Source organism: Podarcis muralis, chromosome 10 (genome assembly GCF_964188315.1).
Source record: "Podarcis muralis chromosome 10, rPodMur119.hap1.1, whole genome shotgun sequence".
NCBI lineage: Eukaryota > Metazoa > Chordata > Lepidosauria > Squamata > Lacertidae > Podarcis > Podarcis muralis.
Window position 1 is genome coordinate 22,958,208 of NC_135664.1, and position 23,557 is coordinate 22,981,764.

The following is a 23,557-nucleotide window of genomic DNA, read 5'->3' on the forward strand; positions in this document are numbered from 1 at the left end:
AATCCCTCCTTAACAAAAAAACTGGCGCGCGCCAAGAGAAGCGCCCCGCGCCAGGTGCCTCTCCGGGCAGAGCGAGCGCGCGCGCTCTCCAGTCCCGGGGAAGAAGCCTCTGAGGCGAGTCGTCGTTCCCGCCACACACACACACACACCCCTCGGCCGCCCAGCCTCGCTCCCTTTGCCGAGCCAACCTTGTTAGCGGTCGCCACGGTCCTGAAATAGCAACCTCGCCTCCCTGACGGAGCCTTGCTAATGATTATGGCTTCCCGCCGCCTTCAAAGAGCTTCTCCTCACAGCTCCTTCCCATTAAGCGTCAGCCCCCTACGGCTCCCATCTGAACGTGTGGACTGAACCCGAGAACCAGCATTAAAAAGAGGTCGCAGCTCGGACGTGAGCGTAGCCATGATTTATGGGGGGGTTTGGGGGAGGGGAGGGTAGGACGCCCGTGCCACCATCCTCTGTTTAGCAGATTCAGAAAGGAATGTCTCCGGGACAGTTAAATTACTTTCTTTTGACTCCCAAGTGCTCAGAAAAGTCTGTCAAAATCTTTCTACTTTACGTTAAGTATTTTTATTTATTGACTTTATTTAGGGGGGCAGCTGCCCTCCCCCCCCATGCCCTGTGAGGAAAGTGATATGAAAGAATCTAGGCGTTTAGAAGCGCTATCTGCATCAAGGAACTTTCACCATTAAACATGGCTTATACCAGTGGTTTACAACCTTTTTTAGGCCATCCCCCCTAAGCATCTCTAAAATCCTGATGCCCCCCTCCGTGACATATAATTCTTATTATTCAAAAAGTGAACTCCTATTTACATGGAGGAAGCCTAAAAGGCCATTAGTTTGGTCTAAACAAGCATCCAAATTGCCCCCCTTAAAAATCAAATTGCCGCCCATGTTGGGAACCACAGGCTTATACCTAGGTTTTATTAACTGTCTCCTAAATGTGCTAAGCATTCCTTTAACTATAGGCATGCACACGTTGGTGCCAGATTACCAGATACTGCCATCAAGGCTGCCTTCTCTATCTTGACTGGGGGACAAGGACAGCATCATTTTGCCCTTGCTTCTGGCAGAAAAATACCTTTGGCAAGGTAACAGCTAATTTAACTAATAGAACCTTATACCTGAGCCCCCCAATACATTAATTTCTGAAGTTAACTTTAGCCTGTATCAAAAAAAGGAGGGATCATCTATCTTTCCTCCCATTCCTGGGCCTGATAGCATCCTGAAGTGGTCAGGTGGATGGTACCACTTCAGGGATCCTAGATTTCAATGCTCTTCCATGTAGCACATTTGGGAAAACACTTCTATAGCAGCACACTCCCTGATATGTTAGTTTGCACCTGTAGACCTAGCGATCATGCTGAAATAGACAAGGTTCTAAGATGTGGCAACCAATCCAGCTTAAGGGACCTTGGTAATGCATCCAGAGATGATCACATATGATACATTTTCCCCCTCCCAGGTTTATTGGGTTAGCAATGACCTAATGAGCAGTTTGGCCAAAATCTGTACCAAGGTTTCCCAAAATGCAGTAGAAACACATGGGACTAAAGAGTCGGGGGGGGGTGTGAGAGGTAGGTGGAATGAGCCGTAGGATAGCGTGGAAGAGAAGTTTGGGGGTGAAATAAAGGTATGTGTTAATTTCTAAATGGTAATATGGCAACAAAAGAGCTAAATACTTAAAACCCATTCCAGATTTTAGTTTGTCACAGATAGGAGTAGGACATTGGTTATGTTCATATTATTGACATAGAATCATAGAGTTGGAAGAGACCACAAAGGCCATCGAGTCCAACCCCCTGCCAAGCAGGGGATGATACAAATGCAACAGGGAAAATCCCTAGATAAATAGATTTTTAAAAATACGGTAATTGTATTACAATTAGTTGCCCTTAGCTGCCCCTTTTTGACATAAAATTCCCCCACATAGTTCTGCACATCACAACTGATCTCTTATAAAGTACTGTACTGAAAGAGCTATTTAATTTTCTCTCTCTCTCTTCTGTATTGCTAATTAAGGCATTTTCAAATGTTCATGAACAAGCAAGGCTATGGCTGTGCAAAATGGATACCTCACCACGGTAACAGATGAGGGCTAACAAACTGAAGTTCAGTGCAGGTGAAATAGAGATCATGTTGATGGTGGCTCAACCTTTTAAGGTGAGTGGTACTTAACCTGTTCTGGATGGAATTGCACTCCCCTTAAGGACCAGGTGCATAGTTTGGGGATTCCTGTTGATCAGTCTTTGCCACTAGAGACGCAACTGTCCACTGTGCCTCTGAGTACCACCTACCAACTTAGGCTGGTACATTTGCTATGACCCTATTTAGATGGCATGGTTACAGTAGTACATGCACCTAGTAACCTCCTGTATATACGTATTGCAGAGCTCTGTTGTGTATGTGGAGTTGCCTTCAGAAATGGTCTGGAAACTGCAGTTGGAACAGAATATGGCCGACAGCTTAAGCAATAAGAGCATGTTATGCTAGTGGTTTTCAATTTCATTGGCTCCCAGTCCATTATTTGGGCCAAATTCAAAGTGCAGGTTTTGACCCTTAAAACTCTTCAGGACTTAGAATCATAGACTTGTAGAGTTGTAAGGGACCACAAGGGTCATCTTGAACCCACGACCCTGAGATTAAGAGTCACATGCTCTACTAACTGAGCTATCTGAGCTTGGGACCATGGTATCTGGAGGATTATCTCTTCCTGTGCCCACCTGTGCCCTGTGGTAATCAATTGAAATCTTTCAACAAGTGCCTCTACAGCTAATATACCGTGGGTAGCTATAAGAGGAAGTGCCCTCTTAGCAGTGGGCCCTCATTTATGAAACACTATCGCGGGTGGCACTGTGGGTTAAGCCACAGAGCCTAGGACTTGCCGATCAGAAGGTCAGCGGTTCGAGTCCCCGCAATGGGGTGAGCTCCCATTGCTTGGTCCTTGCTCCTGCCAAGCTAGCAGTTCAAAAGCACGTCAAAGAGCAAGTAGATAAATAGGTACCACTCCGGCGGGAAGGTAAACAGTGTTTCCGTGCGCTGCTCTGGTTCGCCAGAAGTGGCTTAGTCATGCTGGCCACATGACCTGGAAGCTGTATGCCGGCTCCCTCAGCTAATAAAGCAAGATGAGCCCAGAGTCGGTCACGACTGGACCTAATGGTCAGGGGTCCCTTTGCCTTTGCTATCCCTGGAAAGACTCAACTAACACTGAATGTCTTTTTAGCAAAAACCGTTTTTGTTCTCCTAGACCTTTATGGGTTTTTAAATATGTTTTTATTGTTGTTTAATGCTGCTTTTATATTGCATGGTGTTGTTGTTTTGTGATTTTTTTCTTGTTTTGCTGTTTTCTTTTTTGATGCCCAGAGAGTGATAGCTATTATTAGCCATCAATTAAATTTAGAAAATAAATAAGAGGGTATGGGGGTATGTGATCAACAGCAAGGTTTGATTCTTGAATGATTTCATGCTCTTGTAAATCCCAGACATTGTGATTCAGACTAGTTGTCTTCCATCTAGAAATTCAATTAATTCCATGTACGCAAGGTTGCTTAGAATTGAATACTTAAATCTCATATATCCCTATTATTATATGTTTATTCCACCCTGTCTAGGTGGGCATATCAATGAGATTAAATCAGTTTAAAGCTTAAAACTATATTGTTATTGGTATGTGGATTGGGACATTAGAATATGTATAGTATTACAATAACCAGTGTTACATTACATCATATTCTGTTCCTTCAATTTGAAGAGTATTTTTTCTATTGGTATGCTATATCAATTTCTAATACCCCGGCAATTAATATGGTTTCCATTTTTATGATAAACACCCAAATTTCTTTTTAAAATGGGTGTGTGTGTGTATTTAATGCAGATTATAAATCTCCCTTGAAACTTAAGAGCTTGAAATAATTAATTGCAAAAGGGGAGGAAAATAAACTCTTACCTCAGATCCCAGAATAATGGCACACTGAGAAAGAAAGACTGAAAGAACATGTTGGATCTTCTCCATTATTAGTACAGGTGGTGAATGACAACTATTAGTGTGGGGGAGGGGATTGGCAGACCATAGATCCGGGATCTACTGGTGGCAAGGATTTCAGCTACCAATTGTTTAACAATAGCAAAAGCCAAAAAAAGGCCTTTTCTTTTTCCCCCCACATTAGGCTGCTGAAACAAAGAAAGGTTGGGCAAAAACCAGGGGCAGATTTTTGTCTGTATGAAAGGACTGTGAACTCATGTCTGATACTGAAAAGGAATTTATAGGCTGAGCAAGTTGTCAGGGGCAGCCTGTTCCTTCCTGAAAAGGACAAAGGAAGAGTCGAGAGCAGAGAGTTGAGTTGTGTGAGCTAGCAGCTGGAAGAGAAGCTGCAGACTAGGAAGCAAGAGAGGTGTTTGATTTCTGCTTGAATCCAAGACTATGGCTAAGGTGAACCCCTCCACTGTAGGCTCAGGGTTGTATATATGTGTTAATAAACCATATATCATAAAGACACCATAGTCTCCGCTGTACTTAATTGTCCAGAAGAAAATGCAAACCCTGGGCAAGCACCTTGAAGCCTTGGAATCTCGCACTGCTCAGAGATTGAGGTGGTGTATGACAATATTTTATCCTTGTGCAGTAGGCTAGTTTCTACCCTTCTCTGTCTTCCATAGAGGCTAGCAAGAAGAGCCATTTATCATAGTTCAGGGAAACATTCCAGGCAGGCAAAAACACTCAGATATGAAGCAAGACTAGGGAGGGTTGTGGTCTGGAGAGATAGCCCCAAGGGCTCCTGAAATACAAGATAGAGTGTTGTGCTCTGTCTACCTGGTATGTGAGACCAAAAAAATGTAATTTTATAGGATTAGTTACCCCAAAGTGACAGGTTTTTTCTCCAAATGATATCAGGCATCTTTTCTCCATCGACAATTTACTATAGTCACTGATTGGCCACTTCTACTTCAAACAAATCCCTAATCTGAGTGGTTTGATAAATGATAAACTAGCAAAATCTTTAAGCCAGTGCAAAAACTCTTAATTACTTCACAGGAAATGCAGGGCTGACCTTTTCCGAAAAATTAGCAGAATACCAATTGAGCTTAACAAAGAGAAAATGTAAACTGTGGCATCTTGGGGAGATCCAGAACATCAAAGATCAACTACGACATGAATTGAAATAGCTAATCCTGTCTCACCTTCTAAAGTGCTCTGCAAAACCAGGGGCTTTGCTAAAAGCACACAGTGACATTGGAGAACAGGAGATCAACAGACATAAGGAGTCTGAAGTTTTTTCTATCTCAAGGCTTTAGGTTTTCTATAGCAGATTTGTTTACTTTGAAATTACAAGATTAAGATAATTGATGCTGGTACACAACTATCAACACTCATCCTGGAAACCAAAGTCACATTTGCTTAGAAATTTGCTACTGCCACTTGACATTGTTTATACAAGTGATCATCAGGATTCATGGATATGGGAGACACAACTGTCATTTGTTTAACAGCTGAATCAAAAGTTTAAAGATCTAGATCTTTAAAATGCTTTGTAGCTTTGTGCACCCTTGGAATGTACAGGGCTCCGTCCATGCTTTCACCGGGATGAATGGTTTATTACCAGAGTCTATATGTTATCAGACAAGAATCCAGAAATAGAAATTTACTTCTGGCTTGCCATTGGCAAGCACTTAAAATTATTATTATTATTATTATTATTATTATTATTATTATTATTATTACGTTCCCCCATTCGTCTTCAGAACTTGTAGAAGAGTGGTTGTTCTCCAGTACATCATACTGACTTCAGAGAGGTTTAGAGCAATCGGATATCTCTTACCTTGCACTAGATGCTTGGAAAAGCAATGAAGGGAGACCCTTCCAATTTAGAGTTGATAAGGAAAGTGGGGCTTACCACTGAAATCATTTCATATAATTGTAGATCTGGAAGGGACCACGAGGGTAATCTTATACAACCCCCTGAAATGCAGGAATCTTTTGCCCAACGTGGGGGTTGAACCCACAACCCTGAAATAAGTGAGTGCACGCCATTGATAGCTATTGTCAAAATCTATCCTATATGGAACTATGTCCCATTAAAGTCAAGGTCACTAGATAGATAGATGATAGATAGATAGATAGATAGATAGATAGATAGATAGATAGATAGATAGATGATAGATGATAGATAGATAGATATAAAAAATCAGGTGTTAATTTATCTTATTGTCCGATTTTAAATGTCTTTCCCTCATACTGTTTTAAAAAAGGAACACACTCATTGTATTCAAACATACAGTGGTACCTCGGGTTAAGAACTTAATTTGTTCTGGAGGTCCGTTCTTAACCTGAGACCATTCTTAACCTGAGGTACCACTTTAGCTAATGGGGCCTCCCGCTGCCACCGGCATGCAATTTCTGTTCTCATCCTGAGGTAAAGCTCTTAACCTGAGGTACTACTTCCGGGTTAGCGGAGTCTGTAACCCGAAGTGCTTGTAACCCGAGGTGTTTGTAACTCGAGGTACCACTGAACACAGAGTATAATTCCTCCTTGAGGAAGGGCAAAAAGTTATGATTAAAAGCATTCAATAACAGTGTGTTTATGCAAAGGTCTGCATAAAAAAAAATTATATAATGCCAGTATAAAGTCCTTGAACTCAGTAAAGTAGATCTCTGGTCTAGATTTTTGGCAAAATCAGGAGATTCAGGTGTACACATAATTTCTTATTCTCTCTCTCTCTCTCACACACACACACTTTCTATGCAGCATTGGGGTGTTCAAGAAACACAAGTTCAAAGTCTCATTGGGAGTTAAGTCACACGGTTCTCTGGATTGTAAGCAAGAACAGAATGTCACCCATTGTGCCCTAAATGTTGTTGCTTTTAATGTGAACTCGGAGGTGTTAATAGTCACATTCTGAAAATGTAAAGGCCTAGATTTAATTATTAAGTTCATGGACACCTCTGAGGCCTCTGCACTTTTTTACGCATGCTTCTGTAACTAGGAATAAAACATTTACTACCAAATCTTGAACAAGGTCACCATAGAGAAACAGGGCAAACAGGTTTATTGTATAGTGTATTACAAGGGCTCCCTTTATAGTTGTCACTGGGATAAATTCCACATCTTTCTATGCTTATGAAGAAACCTTCAAAGAGTCCAGCAAGAACAGCGTTCGTTTTGGTCGCGATCCAAAGTTAATTTAAAATGGAAAGATTCCAGATGACATCAAAGAACTTCAGGCCAAGCCTTTCCTGAGGCTATGAAAGATGATAGACAGGTTGCAAAGAACCAATTTTCTATACCTGTCCTCCATATAAAGGATAATGGGGTAACTAGTTTTACACATTTGCCATTCTAGTTCCTCAGCATGTAGCTCTCTAGCCTGCAGAGAGGAGCATATATATGCCTCCTAGCGTAGCTCAGGGCCAAATTAGACGTGACATTAAATGTGTCTTTGCATTGAAGATGCTGGTTTTTAAAAATACAAACAGCATCAGCTGGGAGGGCTGATAATTATCAGGATCATTATTACAGCAAGCAACTAGTAGAATGTAACTCTTTCCTTCCCAGCTGCAGTCAAGAGCCAACTATTCTGAGTGTGCTATTCTGTTGGGAGGAAATTAGGCATTCATGGGTGGAGCCAGGATTTTTGTTGGCAGGTCTTTTGTTAGACGGGCAAAACCTCAGTTTGCTATGTATTCTTATTGCTTTTATTGATAGGGAAACATCTCCCCCCCCCCCCGCTATACCCATGTCTCCATTGGCACCAATTGGGGATTCCTCCCAAAGCAGCTATCAGCTGCAGAAGAGGAATTTTCTGTAAGAGCTCTGTCAAGAAAGAAACAGCTGAATTTCCCCTCCATGTCTGCTGTAGGATTTATTAGGAACCCCCCCCCCCACCCTGCCAAGCTGATGCTACTTAATCTCTTTTTTACCTTTTAGAAAGCATACTGATTTAAACCTGTTATAGTACAAGGGATTTCCTTATTAACATTCTAGCAACAGGGATTTGCAAAGGTCCCTTAACCTAGATTGCATCTCCCTTAAACCATTTTAACTACCGGTACTCACTTGATCACAACAGCATATTACTTAAAACAGGATTTGGGTTTTCCAAACTTGGGTCTCCAGCTGTTTTTGGACTGCATCTCCCATCATCCCTGACCACTGGTTCTGCTAGCTAGGGATGATGGGAGTTGCAGTCCAAAAACAGCTGGAGACCCAAGTTCCGGAAACCCTGATTTAAAACATAGTAAAAGACTGCACTCATTTGTTCCATGCTTCCAAATCCCATATGCACTCCAATTTAGGTTTGGTGATACTGCAGATTTGTTTACAGTATAAGCAGGCTACAGACTTTATTACTTTTATTTCATTGACAAAAATAAATTGGCAAAGGGACCAGAAATATTCTGGCAGGGGCACCCATGTGGGATATAAATGTAGCAAGTAAAGAAATGATCAAATAGTTAGGCCACATGTCACCACCATGACTGTTTAAATATCACTGAAATCAATGTATTAGCAGCCTACCTGAGTAAGACTGGAGCTCATGTAAATTTCATCTGCACGAAAACGTAAGTGAGACAAGTCTACATTTTCTCGAAAAACTGACCAGGTTCATTTGAAATGAGACACGTGTCTTGATATAAGAATGAAGTAGCATTCCCATGGACGTACGTTAAACAGATGTTACCAATTTCCCCTACTTTTATTACTTTCATTTTGAGAGAGAAAAAGACAGTTAACAGCAATGAGAGATAACTAATAATTTCAATTTGATTTTTAACATGCAATTTAAGGCATGGGATGGTGTTTTACATCTGTTGCTGATTATAGGTACAAAGGCATAGAATGCTTAATGATAATTTCCAGTCAATTACCCAGAATAAAAGAGTGTGATTATGTAGATAGCAAGCATATAATCACTGGCTAACTCTCGTGCAGCATTGATCCATGTTTGTTCAGAAGTAAATCCTACTGTATTCAGTGGGCTTTACTCTGAAGTAGGCATGCAGCTGCTTTTAGACAAAGGTTGTGAGATCCATTCACAGATCTCAAAAAATAAAATAAAATAAAACCTAGTATAGATTTTACCTTGTTCACTCACAAATGAAAGCAAATCAATCAAGATATGGAGGTAACTTAAACAATTATTTTTAAGCAAGTGTTATTAAAAATAAATTTAAATGAAAAGAAGTGTTGTGGCCTCATGTATCCCACTTCCTGTTTCATTTTACAGTCCCTGCCTTTTAAAACAACAACAACAGACGTATAAATATTCCATAGGTTAAGTATTTACTGTACACCCATCCTTAGGTTTTGTGTGCAATGTGTAGACCAAGCGAATGTCATCATAACTCTGAAGCCCTGATTATTAGTTGGTACCAACTATAACATACAGCAGTCAAAACATACTGCTAGTTCATGGGCCACTATCTTTCATATGGAATGGCACACTTTACCACAGGACTGTGATAATAGCTCCCATCAGCAAAAATAAAACTGATAGGGTAATTCCACATGACATTTTTTGGTCAAATTCTTAAAAACAAAATAAAACCAGCACTTGAGAATTCTAGGGAGATCCAACCAAAACATAAGATTTATTTGTTCAAAACTGGAAAATATGCCCCTGCATACAATGATTATTGGTTGTGTCTCTGCTAATAGCAGTGGAAAGCTGTGCTATTGTCACATGTGCAAATTAATCGGCAGATATAGGGTGCATTCATGCATTATACAATTCGTTCCAGATTGGCTCAGTACAGAGAACCCGGAGTGCCAATTTTGTGATATGTGTGTTCAATGCAGATGGACTGAGATGCTGGCTGGCTGCTGGATAGGTGGTTTATTTTCCAGTTTGTTGCAGGGCCAGCTGAGCCACCTGCTCACTGTTTGATTGACATATGTTTTTGTAGAATCCACCTGACGCTATCTCTCCCTGGGTCTGCATCCCTTGCTAAGGGCTAATCTAAGACTGGTTTTCGCAATGTGAAATGTAGAAGTATGGTTAAGTCTTTATTTCCTGGCCAACATAAGCAATGCCACTAATGAAGAACATGGATTGACATCTGCCTACACTACCTCCCTAGTCTTCAACATCTGGAAATAAAAGATGTTGGATCTGCAAGCTTAATATGAAAGGAATATTTTGTAGTTGAGTTTGCAAAGGTGATTATGCTGCAAGCCAGCTCCTGTGTTTACTCCAATGGCTGGAGCACAGATCTAGGTCTGTTTCAGTGGTCCTAACAATCTACCATTAGGTAGAGAGATGCACCTACCTCAAGCAGATCATGATAGGTGTCATGAAAAGGCAGCAAATGGTTTATTATTTTTATTGTGAGAGAGCTCCATATCCACAAAAGCGCCTAAGAATCTGCTACTAGCTGAATCAGTGCATAAACTACCATTATTTTTGCTCTATAACACTCACTTTTTCCCTCCTAAAAAGTAAGGGGAAATGTGTGTGCATCTTATGGAGCGAATGCAGGCTGTGCAGCTATCCCTCTTGCTGTTCTGGCTTCTGAGATTCAGAATATTTTTTTTCTTGTTTTCCTCCTCCAAAAACTAGGTGCGTCTTATGGTCTGGTGCATCTTATGGAGCGAAAAATACGGTATATTCTATTATCCCCTCAATAACTGCACAAGCAGGCCATCGCTTTGTATATGGGTAACATATGAGTCTGGCAGATGGTAACTGACCTAAGGCAAAAGTGTCCACAGCCAAAATGTTAGCATAGATTTGTCAAACACCACAACCGTTTGGGCCAGCTTAATGTAGCCATGGGTGCCTGGCTCTGCAGATGGCCATTGTTGTTTTGACCGGATAGCAAAGATTTCTGAGCAACTTTCAATCCTCTTTCAGGGCCAAAGTAAAGGTAGGAGGAGTAGAAAGTGTGTGAATCTTCCTCTAGCCAGCTCATAAGGTTTATGTTTCTAAAGGCAGTTTTATTTAACTTCTTCCATCTCATAGTGTCATTTAATAATCCTAGAACAATAACATTATTGAGGCTGGAAGGGCAAAAATCCAAGACTGGTATCTCTTGTGACTGAACAAAAGGCACATGCATGCTGTCCCACACAGTTGAGCAACAAAGAGTATCAAGCAGTAAGAAAGAGTGTTTAATTATTTGTAGACCGTTTTAAAAGTTCTTAAAGAATACAATCTCTTTTTGGGTCAATATATAGATTGGCATCTCTGTACTTAAGAAAGACTGTAAATAGTAATATAATATCTATACCATTGTAGAAATTCACAGCACTGAGTGATTAATACAGGTAATAAGCAAGGAAGTGTTGGTGTGTACAGGACCTGATTCTGTGCCCTAAAAATTCCTTTCTGAGACAACTTGCCTACTGAGCTTCAGGCCACTGGCTGAAATAGTAATTCCTCTGCTTGAGGAATATGCACGGCCATGATTTCATGATCAGATTTCAGCAACTGATTATACAGTGGTACCTCGGGTTACAAACACTTTGGGATACAGACTCTGCTAACCCGGAAGCAGTACCTCGGGTTGAGAACTTTACCTCAGGATGAGAACAGAAATCGTGTGGTGGCGCTGTGGCGGCAGCGGGAAGCCCCATTAGCTAAAGTGGTACCTCAGGTTAAGAACAGTTGCAGGTTAAGAACGGACCTCCAGAACAAATTAAGTTCCTAACCAGAGGTACCACAATGGTGTGGAAGCATAGACTATGAGGAGACCAAACAGGCCAATTAATTCCACTCCCTGTCAGTAGGCAATATAAAATAAAATACCTGGATCACAGTGCACCCCCCCCCCACAAAAGCATTGCAACAAGAAACATAACAGATCAACCACAACAAAGGGAGAGACACTGATGTGAGAGAAAATTGTTGGGTGGACTGATGGTGCCAGGCAGTATTGTGTGAGAGTACAGAGTGCAGACAGAAGAATGGATGTCTGAATGGTGTACCCTTAATCTTGAGGTCATTGGTTTGAGCCCCACATTGGGCAAAAGATTCTTGCATTGCAGGGAATTATACAATCCTATGTTTTCCTGCCCTAACTGGACAATGGACAGGTAGCAATGCTTGAGCTCCACTTCAGACAGCAAAATGTACTGGGCCTGCACAACCTTGTAACAATTAAGTTTTCCCTTTATAAGTCCATTTTCATGCAGTGTTTGGACAGATCCCTGACTCAGTAGCAACTTGAAGCTAAGTTCCCCTGATGTGCAATACCTCTGTTAATCAGACAAGAAGCTAGAGTATTGCAAACATAGGCGATGATGGGTATAGCTTGTAATACCTTGCAAAATCTCTCCATCTCTTTCTCTCTGTAGATGTGTATATAAATGACAGTATTCCCAATGCCACAACCACCTTTTGCTAGTCACGACAACTTGGGAGACCCTGTGTAAAACAACATGTGGGCTAGGAAAGGTCACAAGTTCCTGAAGATGCAGGTATTATTATTTCCTCCAGTTTTTTAGATTTCTTACCTGCCATTTACCCTAGGTCCCAGGGCAGGTTACAACAATAAAGCACAAAGTTATAAAACAAATAAAACACCTGAAACCATAAAACAAGAAAAGCATTTAAAAAACCAATCAGAAACAGATCCATATATAAAACGATTTAAAACAATTCCACATAGAGAGTTAAAATAGTTACATTACAGATGCAGATTAGGGTAAAGAGTTAATACTGGCTATCCTGCATATGCTTTTTAAATTTCAGAACCGTGTCTTAACCATACAATCATATGCATGTTTGTGGAGAAGCTCCACTGTGTCTAGGTTAAGTGGATAAAGGATTGCAGATTCATTCTTCAACAGTATTGAGTGGCTACCTGAAAAATCTGTGTGGTGAGTGATTAAGATGGAAGGGCGTGGGTTTGGTTTTCAGGAAGGGTCCCGCAAGGATCCACATAAACTGAGAACCAGTTTTGCCTTGCCCATAAACACTGTCAACATTTGCGTGTTCAGACCCAGAGACCTCCCCCCTAAATAAAGACACACTTGACTCAAATTTTAGTTTGGTTTTTGGCAGAATTTAGGCCACAACTTTATTGATTACAGAAGGTGAGTGGTTGCATAGGCTCTGGTTCGACTAGCTCCCTGCACCCTTGCAGGCAGCGCTGACCCAAGGCACCAGCATAGGTCAGCCAAGGGTGAACACCTGGGTAGGTGAAAAGCCAGGAACAGACTATGTTCACCACCCAGATGCCCCCCTGGACTCAGGCAGGGGCACAACCCCCTCTTGGAGGTTGACCAAACCAGTTGAGTCCCTGGATTCCTTTAACGGAATACCCTTCAGATAGGGATGGCAAGACTATTCTCCCATCCCTATCACCTGAACCAGTGCCTATCCGCAACCTTGCAAGTTGTGATGATTTGCTACGCGGCAGGCGAAACCCAAATGGCAACAGCCAATCAGCCAAGCGGGGAAATTCCTGCTGTGCCCCTGTCCCAACGACAGGCGACACACGACAGCATAGCAAGGTCAATCGCAAAATGCCCTAAAAATAGGGAGAGGTGGGCGGGTGTTCCAAATGCACGCACAGAAAGAGGAAGCTCTGGGTCACGTGCATGGGTGTGTGTATACACACACACACACACACACACACACACACACACACACAGGTCCCTCGATCCATTTGGACTGCACCCCATTGGCCAACAACGAGGGACCTGCCAATCTGGTGTTGTGGCTGTCCCTTCTCACCCACCCACAACACAGGAAATGGGTCTCCAGGTCTCACTGCAGCACGTGCCCTCTTTTAGGGAGGACACAATTTAATTTACATTCACTCCACCATTTCTTACCAGGAGAGAATGATCTATAGGGCAAATAAAATTGAGGTCTTGCAGTACTGTGCTGTTGTAAGGATGGCTGAGTACAAATTTACTGTAATTTACTTTGGGTCATTTTAAGAGACTATAGCTGGGATGGCTTAGTTGGTATGAGGTTCTTAATTTCAGGGTTGTGGGTTTGAACCCCACACTGGACAAAAGATTCCTGCATTGCAGGGGGCTGGACTAAATGATCCTTGTAGTCCCTTCCAGCTCTACAGTTCTATGATTCTATTTCTGCACCTGGCAGAAATGCTGTGAAAGGATAAAAATGTCATTTGTACCTTCAAGGTGAATTCCTGCTTTGGATCTAACTAGCACTGGAAGCTGTTTGGTGTTTTGTTTTTGTTTTTAATGTTTATTTACATCTTCCTCTGCAAGTGCTAAAGGAACAATTGGAACTGTTCATGCCTATTAGCATGTTCTAAATTAGTTGCTACTATGCAGGGGTGAAAATCACTGCAGGGCTCATTATGAACAGCACAAGGATAGGGAACAGCAGAGCTGTTTTCTTTCAGAAACAAGAAAATAATGTAAATATTTTAATGCCTCTCTGCAAATAGACAAGATGAATTCATCTTGCATACTGCATCCAGTGTGCATCTTTTCCCTTTTATCCATGTTAAGAGTAGCGAGCTGAACATTTTGAAATGTGCTATGGTACGTTTTGAATGCACAAGAATCATAGCCATTTATCAAGGCAGTCCATTTCATCTCTCTCTCCCCCCCCCCCCCATATTACTGGCCAATATGAAGTCTTGCAGATAAAGCTGAACTGAGAACAAGAAGACTTGGGGCAGCTGAGCAGCCCCAATCTCGCTCCTATTTGTATGCTCCTACCTGTGGGGTTGTCTCAGCTGGGAAGGGAGGGCTTCGGCTTCCCAGCTGAGCAGCCCTGCTCCTGCTCCTACTCTTGTGCAAGCAGGAGCAGGTGCAGGATTCTCTCGGCTGGGGAAGGGGAAGCACTTTAACACAGCCCCCATCCTGCCACTGGCTTCTGTGAGCTGGTGGCGGGTCAGAGAGGCTCTGTAAAACTGCTTTGGGGTGTGTGTGTGTGTTTTAAAACTTCATATAAGGACCTACTGAGTAAACATGTATAGGATTGCCATTTAAGCTGCACAGAAATAAGGAACTTCAGACAATCCTAGCTAATTTTCATGGGCCTATATACTTAAAAGTAAATCCCACATAGTTCAGTAGCACTTGCTTCCTTTTCCATTACCTTATTTGTTGATACTTATTCATAGATATATAAAATACATACCCATGACAAAGGATATTTTTATAATATACTAAAACAACTATTTAGTCTAAAAAAGAACGAATTCAGAAAGAAGAAAAGACAAGAAAAGGAGAGACCCGAAGAAAAAGAAAAAACTAAAGATAGAAAAGGATAAAAGGGCTTCCCTCTCTCTGTCCTGCAGCTACGTGTGATATTCATTCCTTAAAATCCAACCATTCTATAAACCAGTATTTTTTCAATCTTCAAATCCCGATATTTCAAGTTCATTTCCTCTTTCATGTGAAAAGTCTAAGAAACTTCCAGTCCTTAACAGTTCTACCCAAGCTTACCACACACGCTGCAATGCTAACCTTGCCTACTTGGAAGAAAGTCCCATGTAATTCAATGAGGCTTACTCCCAGGTAAGAACAGTTAAAGGCTATATCCCACTGAGCCCCAATGGCAATTAATTACTTTTAGGGTACACACAGTAAAAAAACAAAAAACAAAAAACAGCAATTCTCCAGTTACTATGAAGGATAAATCCACTAGGAGTAGATTCTAGGACAACTCATGCACGTCTTCATTTCACAGCTTGCACCGCATCAGGGCAGCAGCTCATTGCTTTTTTATATGTACAGTTTTAATTCTGTTCATGTTTCATTGTTTTTAATGGTTTATATGTTTTTCCCTCTCTATGTGTTGTGATTCTTGTTTTGTTTTTTTATCTATAAGCCGCCTTGAGTCCCATAAGGGGAAAAGGCGGGGTAAAACCAAATGAATAATAATAATAATAATTTTACCACAAAAACCTGGTGCTAGGTTCTGGCCACTCCCCACCCCCCCCCACCCCCAAAAAACCGAAACCCTTGATGTACCACTTGAACGCCCGGGGGGCGTTTAGTACTTTAACATACTAGAATAAATTCACCATTTCAACAGGAGGCAACCCTCCCCCCCCACCCCAAGATGGACTGCGCCAACCGTCCCTCGTGCTCTCTGGGCGTTTCAACTTTCCCGCTTTCATATGCGGTTGCTGCCCTGCGTCCCCGACCTTCTGCGCCTGCGCGTTAGAGGGTGGCGTGGGGATTTGAAAAACAGAAACCCGCATTATTTTTTAACGGCGCGGTCGCCGTCGAGTGAGAGGAGGCGGCGGCGGAGGAAGGATGGCTAGCGGCGTTTTCTCCCTCGCGGTGCCAGCCGGAGAAGAGAGCAGCGAGAGCGACGACGACGGCTGGGTCGTCGGGTCCGTCGAGGCGGCGCGTCAGAAGCACGTAAGGAAGGCCTGGGCCTGAGGCGCTTCCAGGAGGCACAATTTCCTACTCAAAAGGCCCTTTGGGGTCGGTTCCCTTGCGTCCCTCGTACAGTCATTTTATTATATTCGGGTGTTTTGTGACCTGAAGCCCTCGAGGCAGAGCCCTTTTTTTTTTGCCCCCCTTTGTAACTCGCACAAGAGCCCCGTGAGGTAGGTTGTGTGGAGAGTTTCACGGCCGAGGGCATATATTTTGAGCGCCCAGAGTTTGCCACGGTGTTATTTTTGGGGGGCGGGGGGCGGGTCACAAGCAGTTGCAATTCGGAGTACATAGGGCCAGGTGGATATTACATTTTTTTAAAAAAAAAAAATGGGTTTTATTGGATTTTCAAAATATAAGTAACAGAGGCTAGAACATGGGCGTGGCCCCTTAAATCCTCCAAAAGTATTAAAAAGCAATAGAAACACTTAACAAGTTGGGGTTCTGTCCCTGCCCCCTCAGCAGAGACTTCTGGGTATAGAGCGGTGTATAAATTCAATAAAAAAATAATAAAGCCTGCCCCGCCCCAACCAAAGTCTTTTTTTTTTTTACATATTAAAGGAAACATCCGCGACCTTCCCAAAAAACTTTTTAAATGTGACCTCCCACAACTTTTTGCTGCCCCCCCCCCCCAAATCCTAGCTACGCCCATGGGCTACAATAGAGGAATCATAAAGCAAAAGATACAGAATACAGCTGTCGAGAAAAGTGGGGAAATGGGTGCCACAACACAATCAACAGAGTGCCCTTTATATTTCTCATTTATTTGCTTCAGTTGTGTCGAGGCAATTCCATTTAATAAGCCTCCAAGGTGTAGTGTGCTGCTCTTTGAAATTTGGAGTAGAGCCAGGTGTGCTTTACAAAAAAAGAAAAAAAAAGTCATTTTAATTTGATTTTCAAATTATAAGAATAGAGGAATCGTAAACCAAGAGTCACAGAATATAGTACAGTGGTACCTCTGGATGCGAACAGGATCCCTTCCGGAGGCCTGTTTGCATCCTGAAGCAAACGCCACCCATGCTTTCGCAGGTTGTGATTTGCCGCTTCTGCACATGCGTGTGACGTCATTTTGAGCGTATGTGTGAGCGTTCCATTACTTCCAGGTCGGCACAGAGCGCAACCCGAAAACGCTCAACCTGAAGCAACTTCAACCTGAGGTATGACTGTACAGTTGGCAAGAAAAGTAGGAATGGATGCTGTGACACAATTCAACAGGGTGGGTGCACTTTACATTTTTCACATTTATTTGCTTCTGATGTGTCACGTAATTCCATTTAATAAGCCTCCAAGGTGGAATAAAATGGTAGTAGTAGGGAGAATGTATTATATTGTAAACCACCCTGTTATCCTCAGATGAAGGGCAGTACAGTCATACCTCGGGTTACAGCCACTTCAGGTTGCATTTTCTCGGGTTACACACCTGCTAAAACCTGGAAGTATTGAAACAGGTTACTTCCGGGTTTCAGTGGCCACGCATGCGCAGAGGCGCCAAATCGCTCTTTGCACATGCGCAGACACGCCACTGTGGGTTGCTAACACTGCAGTTTGCGAATGTGCATCCCGCACTGATCACGTTCGCAACCCGAGCATCCACTGTATAGAAATTTAATGAATATTGTGTGCAGCCTTGAACTTCTTGTAGGGAGAACTTTGGAAAAAAGGTTGAATATAAGTGTAAAATAACTAAATATTTAATCAGTAAACCAATGTAGTAATTTTCCTGTTTAGCAACTGGATGACATATTGCAGTCAAATGACAAAGATGAAGCATTGAAGAAAGCATTGCTGGCTGGAAACTTGCCTGCTATTGAAGAGCTTTTAAATTCAGGTAAGATTAATGGATTGTCTGTTTTAATTTGATGTGTATATATAAAATAGATTTTGAAAGGTTTTCTGAGAAGTTGTTTTTACTATAAGGTAAATCCTATAGTAAAATAGGTTTATAGAATTTCCAAAAATGTTATTACTGCTACTCATATATTTAAATACATTTTCAAAATGTAGTGAGTTTCTTGCTTTCTCTTTATCTCCCCCTTTGTCTTGAATAGGCTGCAGTCTATGCCTGCTTGTTTGGGACTTATTTCTGAATAGATATGCATAGAACTGGACTGTAACAGTATCAAGTACTGATTTTACCAAGTTACCCTGTTTTTGAAGAAAAAGCCCCACAAAAATTTAAAAAATACTGGGGCATGATTGCTGTTGATATGGCAATGTGAGTTTTATTTATTGTGAACCAAGATTACATTGTAGAAATTAACACACCAGCAAATGCTGAGAAGTCTTTGTAATTCTGAATTGCTAATGACTGAATCCAGTAATTCTGGGGTATTGCAACATAAGTTAGGAATGATGTATTAACCTGTTATCATACTCCTTCCCAAGTGTCAAAAATGTTGAAATATTCTAAGATAAGAGTTTTTTCATGGAACTTTATCTTAATCTCCTAAGGTATTACTTCACCTTTTCAACTTGAGAGCTTTCTATCCATAAAAATAGCAGCTTTCCTGTAAATAATGACTTCTCAGCCAATAAATACTCTTAGTCCAATAAGAGAAGATAAAGTGATTACATAACTTTCTCCTCTTCTATGCTGACTTCAAGCTTTATTTGTGGACCATTTTCTTCATAGCGTCAAAGCCTAGCTAGTCAAACAAAAGATGCTGGTACATTTTGGAACATGACTATTATTTCTACTAGCTTGTAGAAATAACATGAAGAGAGCAAAGGTTCTCAAGGAGCTCAGCAACTTTCTAGTGATTGTCCAAATGATTGTGAAATATGAGTGCATATGACTATGTGCAAGTGGCCTAGGGCACTAGTCCTCAACTAGTGGGTCAAGACCCAGTACTGAGCCTTAGCCTGACCTAATGTGACTCACAGAAGCAGCACTGCCACCAAACAAATCCCCAAATGCACATTGGGTTACAGGTGGGTCTCTGGTCTGAAAAAGCTGAAGTTCTTCAGCTGTTGGTCCTCAGATGTTGTCAAAGAACAGTGCCCGTTATTCCCAACTGGCTGAGCAACAATGGTCAGGGTTGATAGGAATTGTAGTCTAACTACTACATCTGGGGACCAAAGGTTGAAGAAAGCTGGTTTAGAATCACCTTGTATATCAAACTAGAAAAGTTGCTTCCATGATTTATCTGTCTTACCTGTCTATCTAATTGCGTTCTACTAAGCGGGCTGATGGATGAGGGACAAAAGAGTTTTGCCTCTGCTGGTCTGCTTCATTTCTGTGCTAGCCATGGAGGTGGGCATATTGCTTCTTGCATGGTCATCCTGGAAACCAGGGAGGTTTGATGAGGAGAGACAGGGTCTGTCACCTGTGCCCCTTGTGCTCACCTTCATGGAATTAGAATAGAGATACAAGGATGAGCTAGAGAAAATAGCTATAGATCTCTGTACCTAAACCCCTTAGTAAAAGTGATTTAAGGATTTTTTTTGTGTTAAGTTGTATGTGGAGGATTCCACGTGGCTAAAGTGTTATTTTTGCTGGTTCTTGCAGGTAATTAGTATTTAACATTTATAAAGTATCTCTAATTTTCTAAGTGATTATAAATGAGTAAATAAAAAATAAGAGATTGTCTGCTTCCACAGTCACAGTGTAAATGCACAATACAAAAAGGAATGGATGGAAGAAAGCTAGCATTGGAGGAGGTTCTTCTACATTAGCTGATTGGTGCGGCCAGAATGATCTCCCCCTTACCATGGTGATCCTCTTAGGAGACAGGATGTGCTGCCCAGATCACCTGGCTGGTGGCAGAATCCAGACAATGTCTCAGATTCTATTGTGCCAGGCAATGTAATCTGATGAGTTGAATTTTAATAACACCTTGAGAGATCTAGAATACCAAGTGCTGCCAGTGATATAAAAATGTGACTTCGTTTTCATACTTGCAATAGCAGAGATGGGTAAGGTAAGATCCTGGGGGCACTCTCACCTGAGCTTTTGTCAGGTGTACTTGCTGCTAATGCTCTGGGCAAAGGGTAGCGTTCTAAGACAGTAGAGTAGATAATGATGCATAACAGGGATGGGGAACCTGTAGCCCTCCAATTGTTGTTCTCCAGGTCCCACCAACCCTAGCCAGCATTGCTAGTGGTCAGGGTTGAAGAGAGTTGTAGTCCAGCAAAATGTGAGAGAGGGCACAGGTTCTAATACATAAAGCCTTTTCCCCAGCCTTCTTGATAATAGTATTAGGAAAGGCAAAATATTGGGGCCAGATATTCTTCAGAGTAGTTTCCCTGCTCCAACAGGTATTTCAACCACCTCTACTGCCATTTTTCTCTGCAGCTAAAGACTGCATACTGAATGGCTAGATAACTTTTGCCGAGCTCTGGAATTTGTATCTAAAGTCTCTGAAGAGAGTAGTACAATGTATGAGTCTCTCTTTTATTAACTGTGTATACTCTTGCATATATAAAATCATTGCAGGTGTAAGTGTGGATTCTACTTTTAAGTTTGGATGGACTCCTCTGATGTATGCTGCAAGTGTCTCAAATGTGGAACTCATGCAAATCCTTCTGAACAGAGGTTCAAATGCAAGCTTTGATAAGGGTAAGCCTCAGTAAATCAGCTATTCTTATAAGCATTTGTTTTAGGACTTCAGGTATGCAGGTGGAAATCCAGCAGGAGTGTGGGGGCTATCCAGTGTATTGTACAGAATGTTACATGTATGACTATCTGTCTGCCGGACAGAAACTCTGGGTGTGTGCTCGGTACAATGAGCGCCTCATTTTTTGTTCTTTTGAGGCCAAAGGCAGAGAGGTTGGTGGATGAGGCCTTCAGAGACATGATAGTGATATCCCACTCCCAGGGTCATGGTGAATGAGACTGTAAACCCAGTCAGATGAGCGGCGTACAAATAATAAAATTGTATTATATTTCAGGGAAGGAGGGAATCTAGTTCCAATATGGGATGAGGGTGAAAAAGTTTGATTGCCCAAATGGGGAAGGGGCAGAAGTAGGCATTGAAAATGACAGCAGTTCAAGGAGTCTGGAGTGCTGTAACTTAAAAACACACATATCAGAAATATTTGGAAAATTTCATTTCATTAGGAAGGGGTGTTGAAAAACCAGCCAAAGCTGGAAAGAGGCACCTCTCGACACTGATGCTACCTGCTTATCTAACAAGTGCATATAATGGAGTACCCTCTAAGCTATAAATCTGATTTTATCCAAAACTGGTTGTAAACACAAGGACAAAAAACTATATGGAGTATTTTAACATATTTATGGTTGTTCAGGTACAATAAAAGAACATAGTTTTAAATAAGTATTAAATCTAGCAACCTGTAGTTGAGTTTAAATATGCATTTAAAGTTTACACTTTAAATTTCAAATTGAGACCAGTAGGAAATTTCCCTTGAACAAATTTAATGTTATGAATTCTCCATTTCCAATTAAATGCAGTTGGTGCTTTCTGTGTATTGTGCTTGTAACGAGCATTGGTCTTTGCACATTTATTTTTTACGATGTCTGGTTATTGTGTTTTATTATAGGAATCATTGGTTATTTGTATAATTTTCATTTAGATCAATATACAGTATTGATGGCTGCATGTACAGCACATACTTCAGAAGAGCAGATTTTAAAGTGTGTAGAACTGCTTCTCTCAAGAAATGCTAACCCTAATGCTGCTTGTAGGTAAGCAAACAACATTATCTCCAAATTTCTGACTTACAGTCATTTTTAATTGAACTTGTTCTGTCGTGTGTACTACCAATAGATAACTTTTGAGTAAGTCTTTGGCCTTCACTCTCTGATATGTACTACCAATGTTTCTGTTTGCTGACAGTGCCTTATGTGGGTACTGTTTTCTCCTCTTCTGAAGTAGCCCTCCAAATGGTTTTGTAATATTTGTTAACCATTTGCATTGAGAAACTCGATAAAAGATTTGAACTTACTTCGTTGTATTGGCTAAACTTTGCTGTTGATCCAGTAAACAAACTAATTTTTCAGCATGCAGCATTTTGCTGCAGAAGAACAGTTTGACTAAGGACTAGAAGCTCAATGCATTTTGAATGTTACATCCACTTACAATGTTCGTTGTGTGGGAGATACTTCTTTCAGAGCTGCTGCTTTCTAGTTTCTCAAATACTATAAAAACACTATCTTGTTAAATTTTCCACTCCTCTTGAAAAGTAAACTATTTTCGTAAGCTAAATAGCTATAATATTGGCAGTGACAATATCTTAGACCTGAAGAGTGAACATTTTCTGTAACTGTTCCATTAAAGCAGAAATAGCCCTCCAGGTGTTGTTGTACCAAAACTCCCCTCATCCTTGACCGCTGGACATGCTGGCTGATGGGGATTGGAGTCCAGCAACATCTGGAGAGCCACCCCTGTTTTAAAGCCTTCCATGACTCACCACTGTATTTTAAAAATAATCTTACATTTTCTAAATTAATTTCCACTAGTTTTCAGCCATCTTGGAGACGGTTGTCAGGCAGGATATAAATATTAGCGTATTTGTTTGCTATGGAAATCTCCCATCTGTTCAGAGCTTATCTCTTACTGGACACAGCCAATTTGCTAGAAAGTCCACTAACATTACGAGACTTCAAAATTGCTCTAACCTTCGTGCCCACATGTACACATATACTGTCAATTGTGGTGAATCAGAAGTGAGGAAGGTGGCAAGATAATTTGTTCACTTCCAATTTATAAATATTTCCATGCCTACTTTCATGACGGTGATGCCTCCTTATCACAGCTTACCAGGCAATTGACTAGTTCCTGATGTTAACAAGCCCTCATTCACACTGACCCACATTGGTACAATGGTACCTTGAGTTACAAACGTTTTGGGTTACAAACGCTTCAGTTTACAGACTCCGCTAACCTGGAAGTAGTACCTCGGGTTAAGAACTTTACTTCAGGATGAGAACAGAAATTGCGGCGCAGCAGCAGCGGGAGGCCCCATTAGCTAAAAAGGTACCTCAGGTTAAGAACAGTTTCAGGTTAAGAACGGACCTCTGGAACAAATTAAGTTCTCAACCAGAGGTACCACTGTAGTTGATTATCTGTAACACTGTTTTATTATCTACCTACTACTGAGGAGAACTTTACACAATCGGAAATCCAGGGGAACAAGGGAATGGTAAAATTCTTTCTACCCTGGATGGACAGTACAGGTGACCATGTGGTTATGTGCTTACTGTAGTAAACAGTTACCTTTTGTTAAATGCTCTTTGTTCGCCCCAATCCCACAAACCACAGAGGCTTATTCAGTTGGCTG

At 41.4% G+C, this 23,557-nt stretch overlaps 1 protein-coding gene and 1 long non-coding RNA gene across 7 annotated transcripts in view; both read left to right on the top strand.

Annotated features, from left to right (window-relative positions):
• The first annotated feature begins 59 nt into the window (after window positions 1–59).
• On the top strand, window positions 60–13,495 carry LOC144329141 (uncharacterized). Its single transcript, XR_013394571.1, has 3 exons — window positions 60–387; window positions 2,022–2,162; window positions 12,290–13,495. It is a non-coding gene; the product is annotated as an uncharacterized LOC144329141 (long non-coding RNA).
• Window positions 13,496–15,980: 2,485 nt separating this feature from the next.
• Window positions 15,981–23,557, top strand: part of ASZ1 (ankyrin repeat, SAM and basic leucine zipper domain containing 1) — a 39,622-nt gene continuing 32,045 nt past the window's right edge. Inside the window, exons 1-4 of one of the 6 annotated variants that reach the window (XM_028747776.2) lie at window positions 15,981–16,297; window positions 18,044–18,143; window positions 20,751–20,873; window positions 21,851–21,962. In XM_028747776.2, coding sequence (XP_028603609.1) covers window positions 16,190–16,297; window positions 18,044–18,143; window positions 20,751–20,873; window positions 21,851–21,962 — 443 coding nt within the window. In that variant the 5' untranslated portion in view covers window positions 15,981–16,189. Of the gene's footprint in view, window positions 16,298–16,328; window positions 16,489–17,489; window positions 17,532–18,043; window positions 18,144–20,750; window positions 20,874–21,850; window positions 21,963–23,557 lie in introns of those variants that run through there. The other 5 variants (XM_028747777.2, XM_028747778.2, XM_028747774.2 and 2 more) reach the window with 5 other exon arrangements.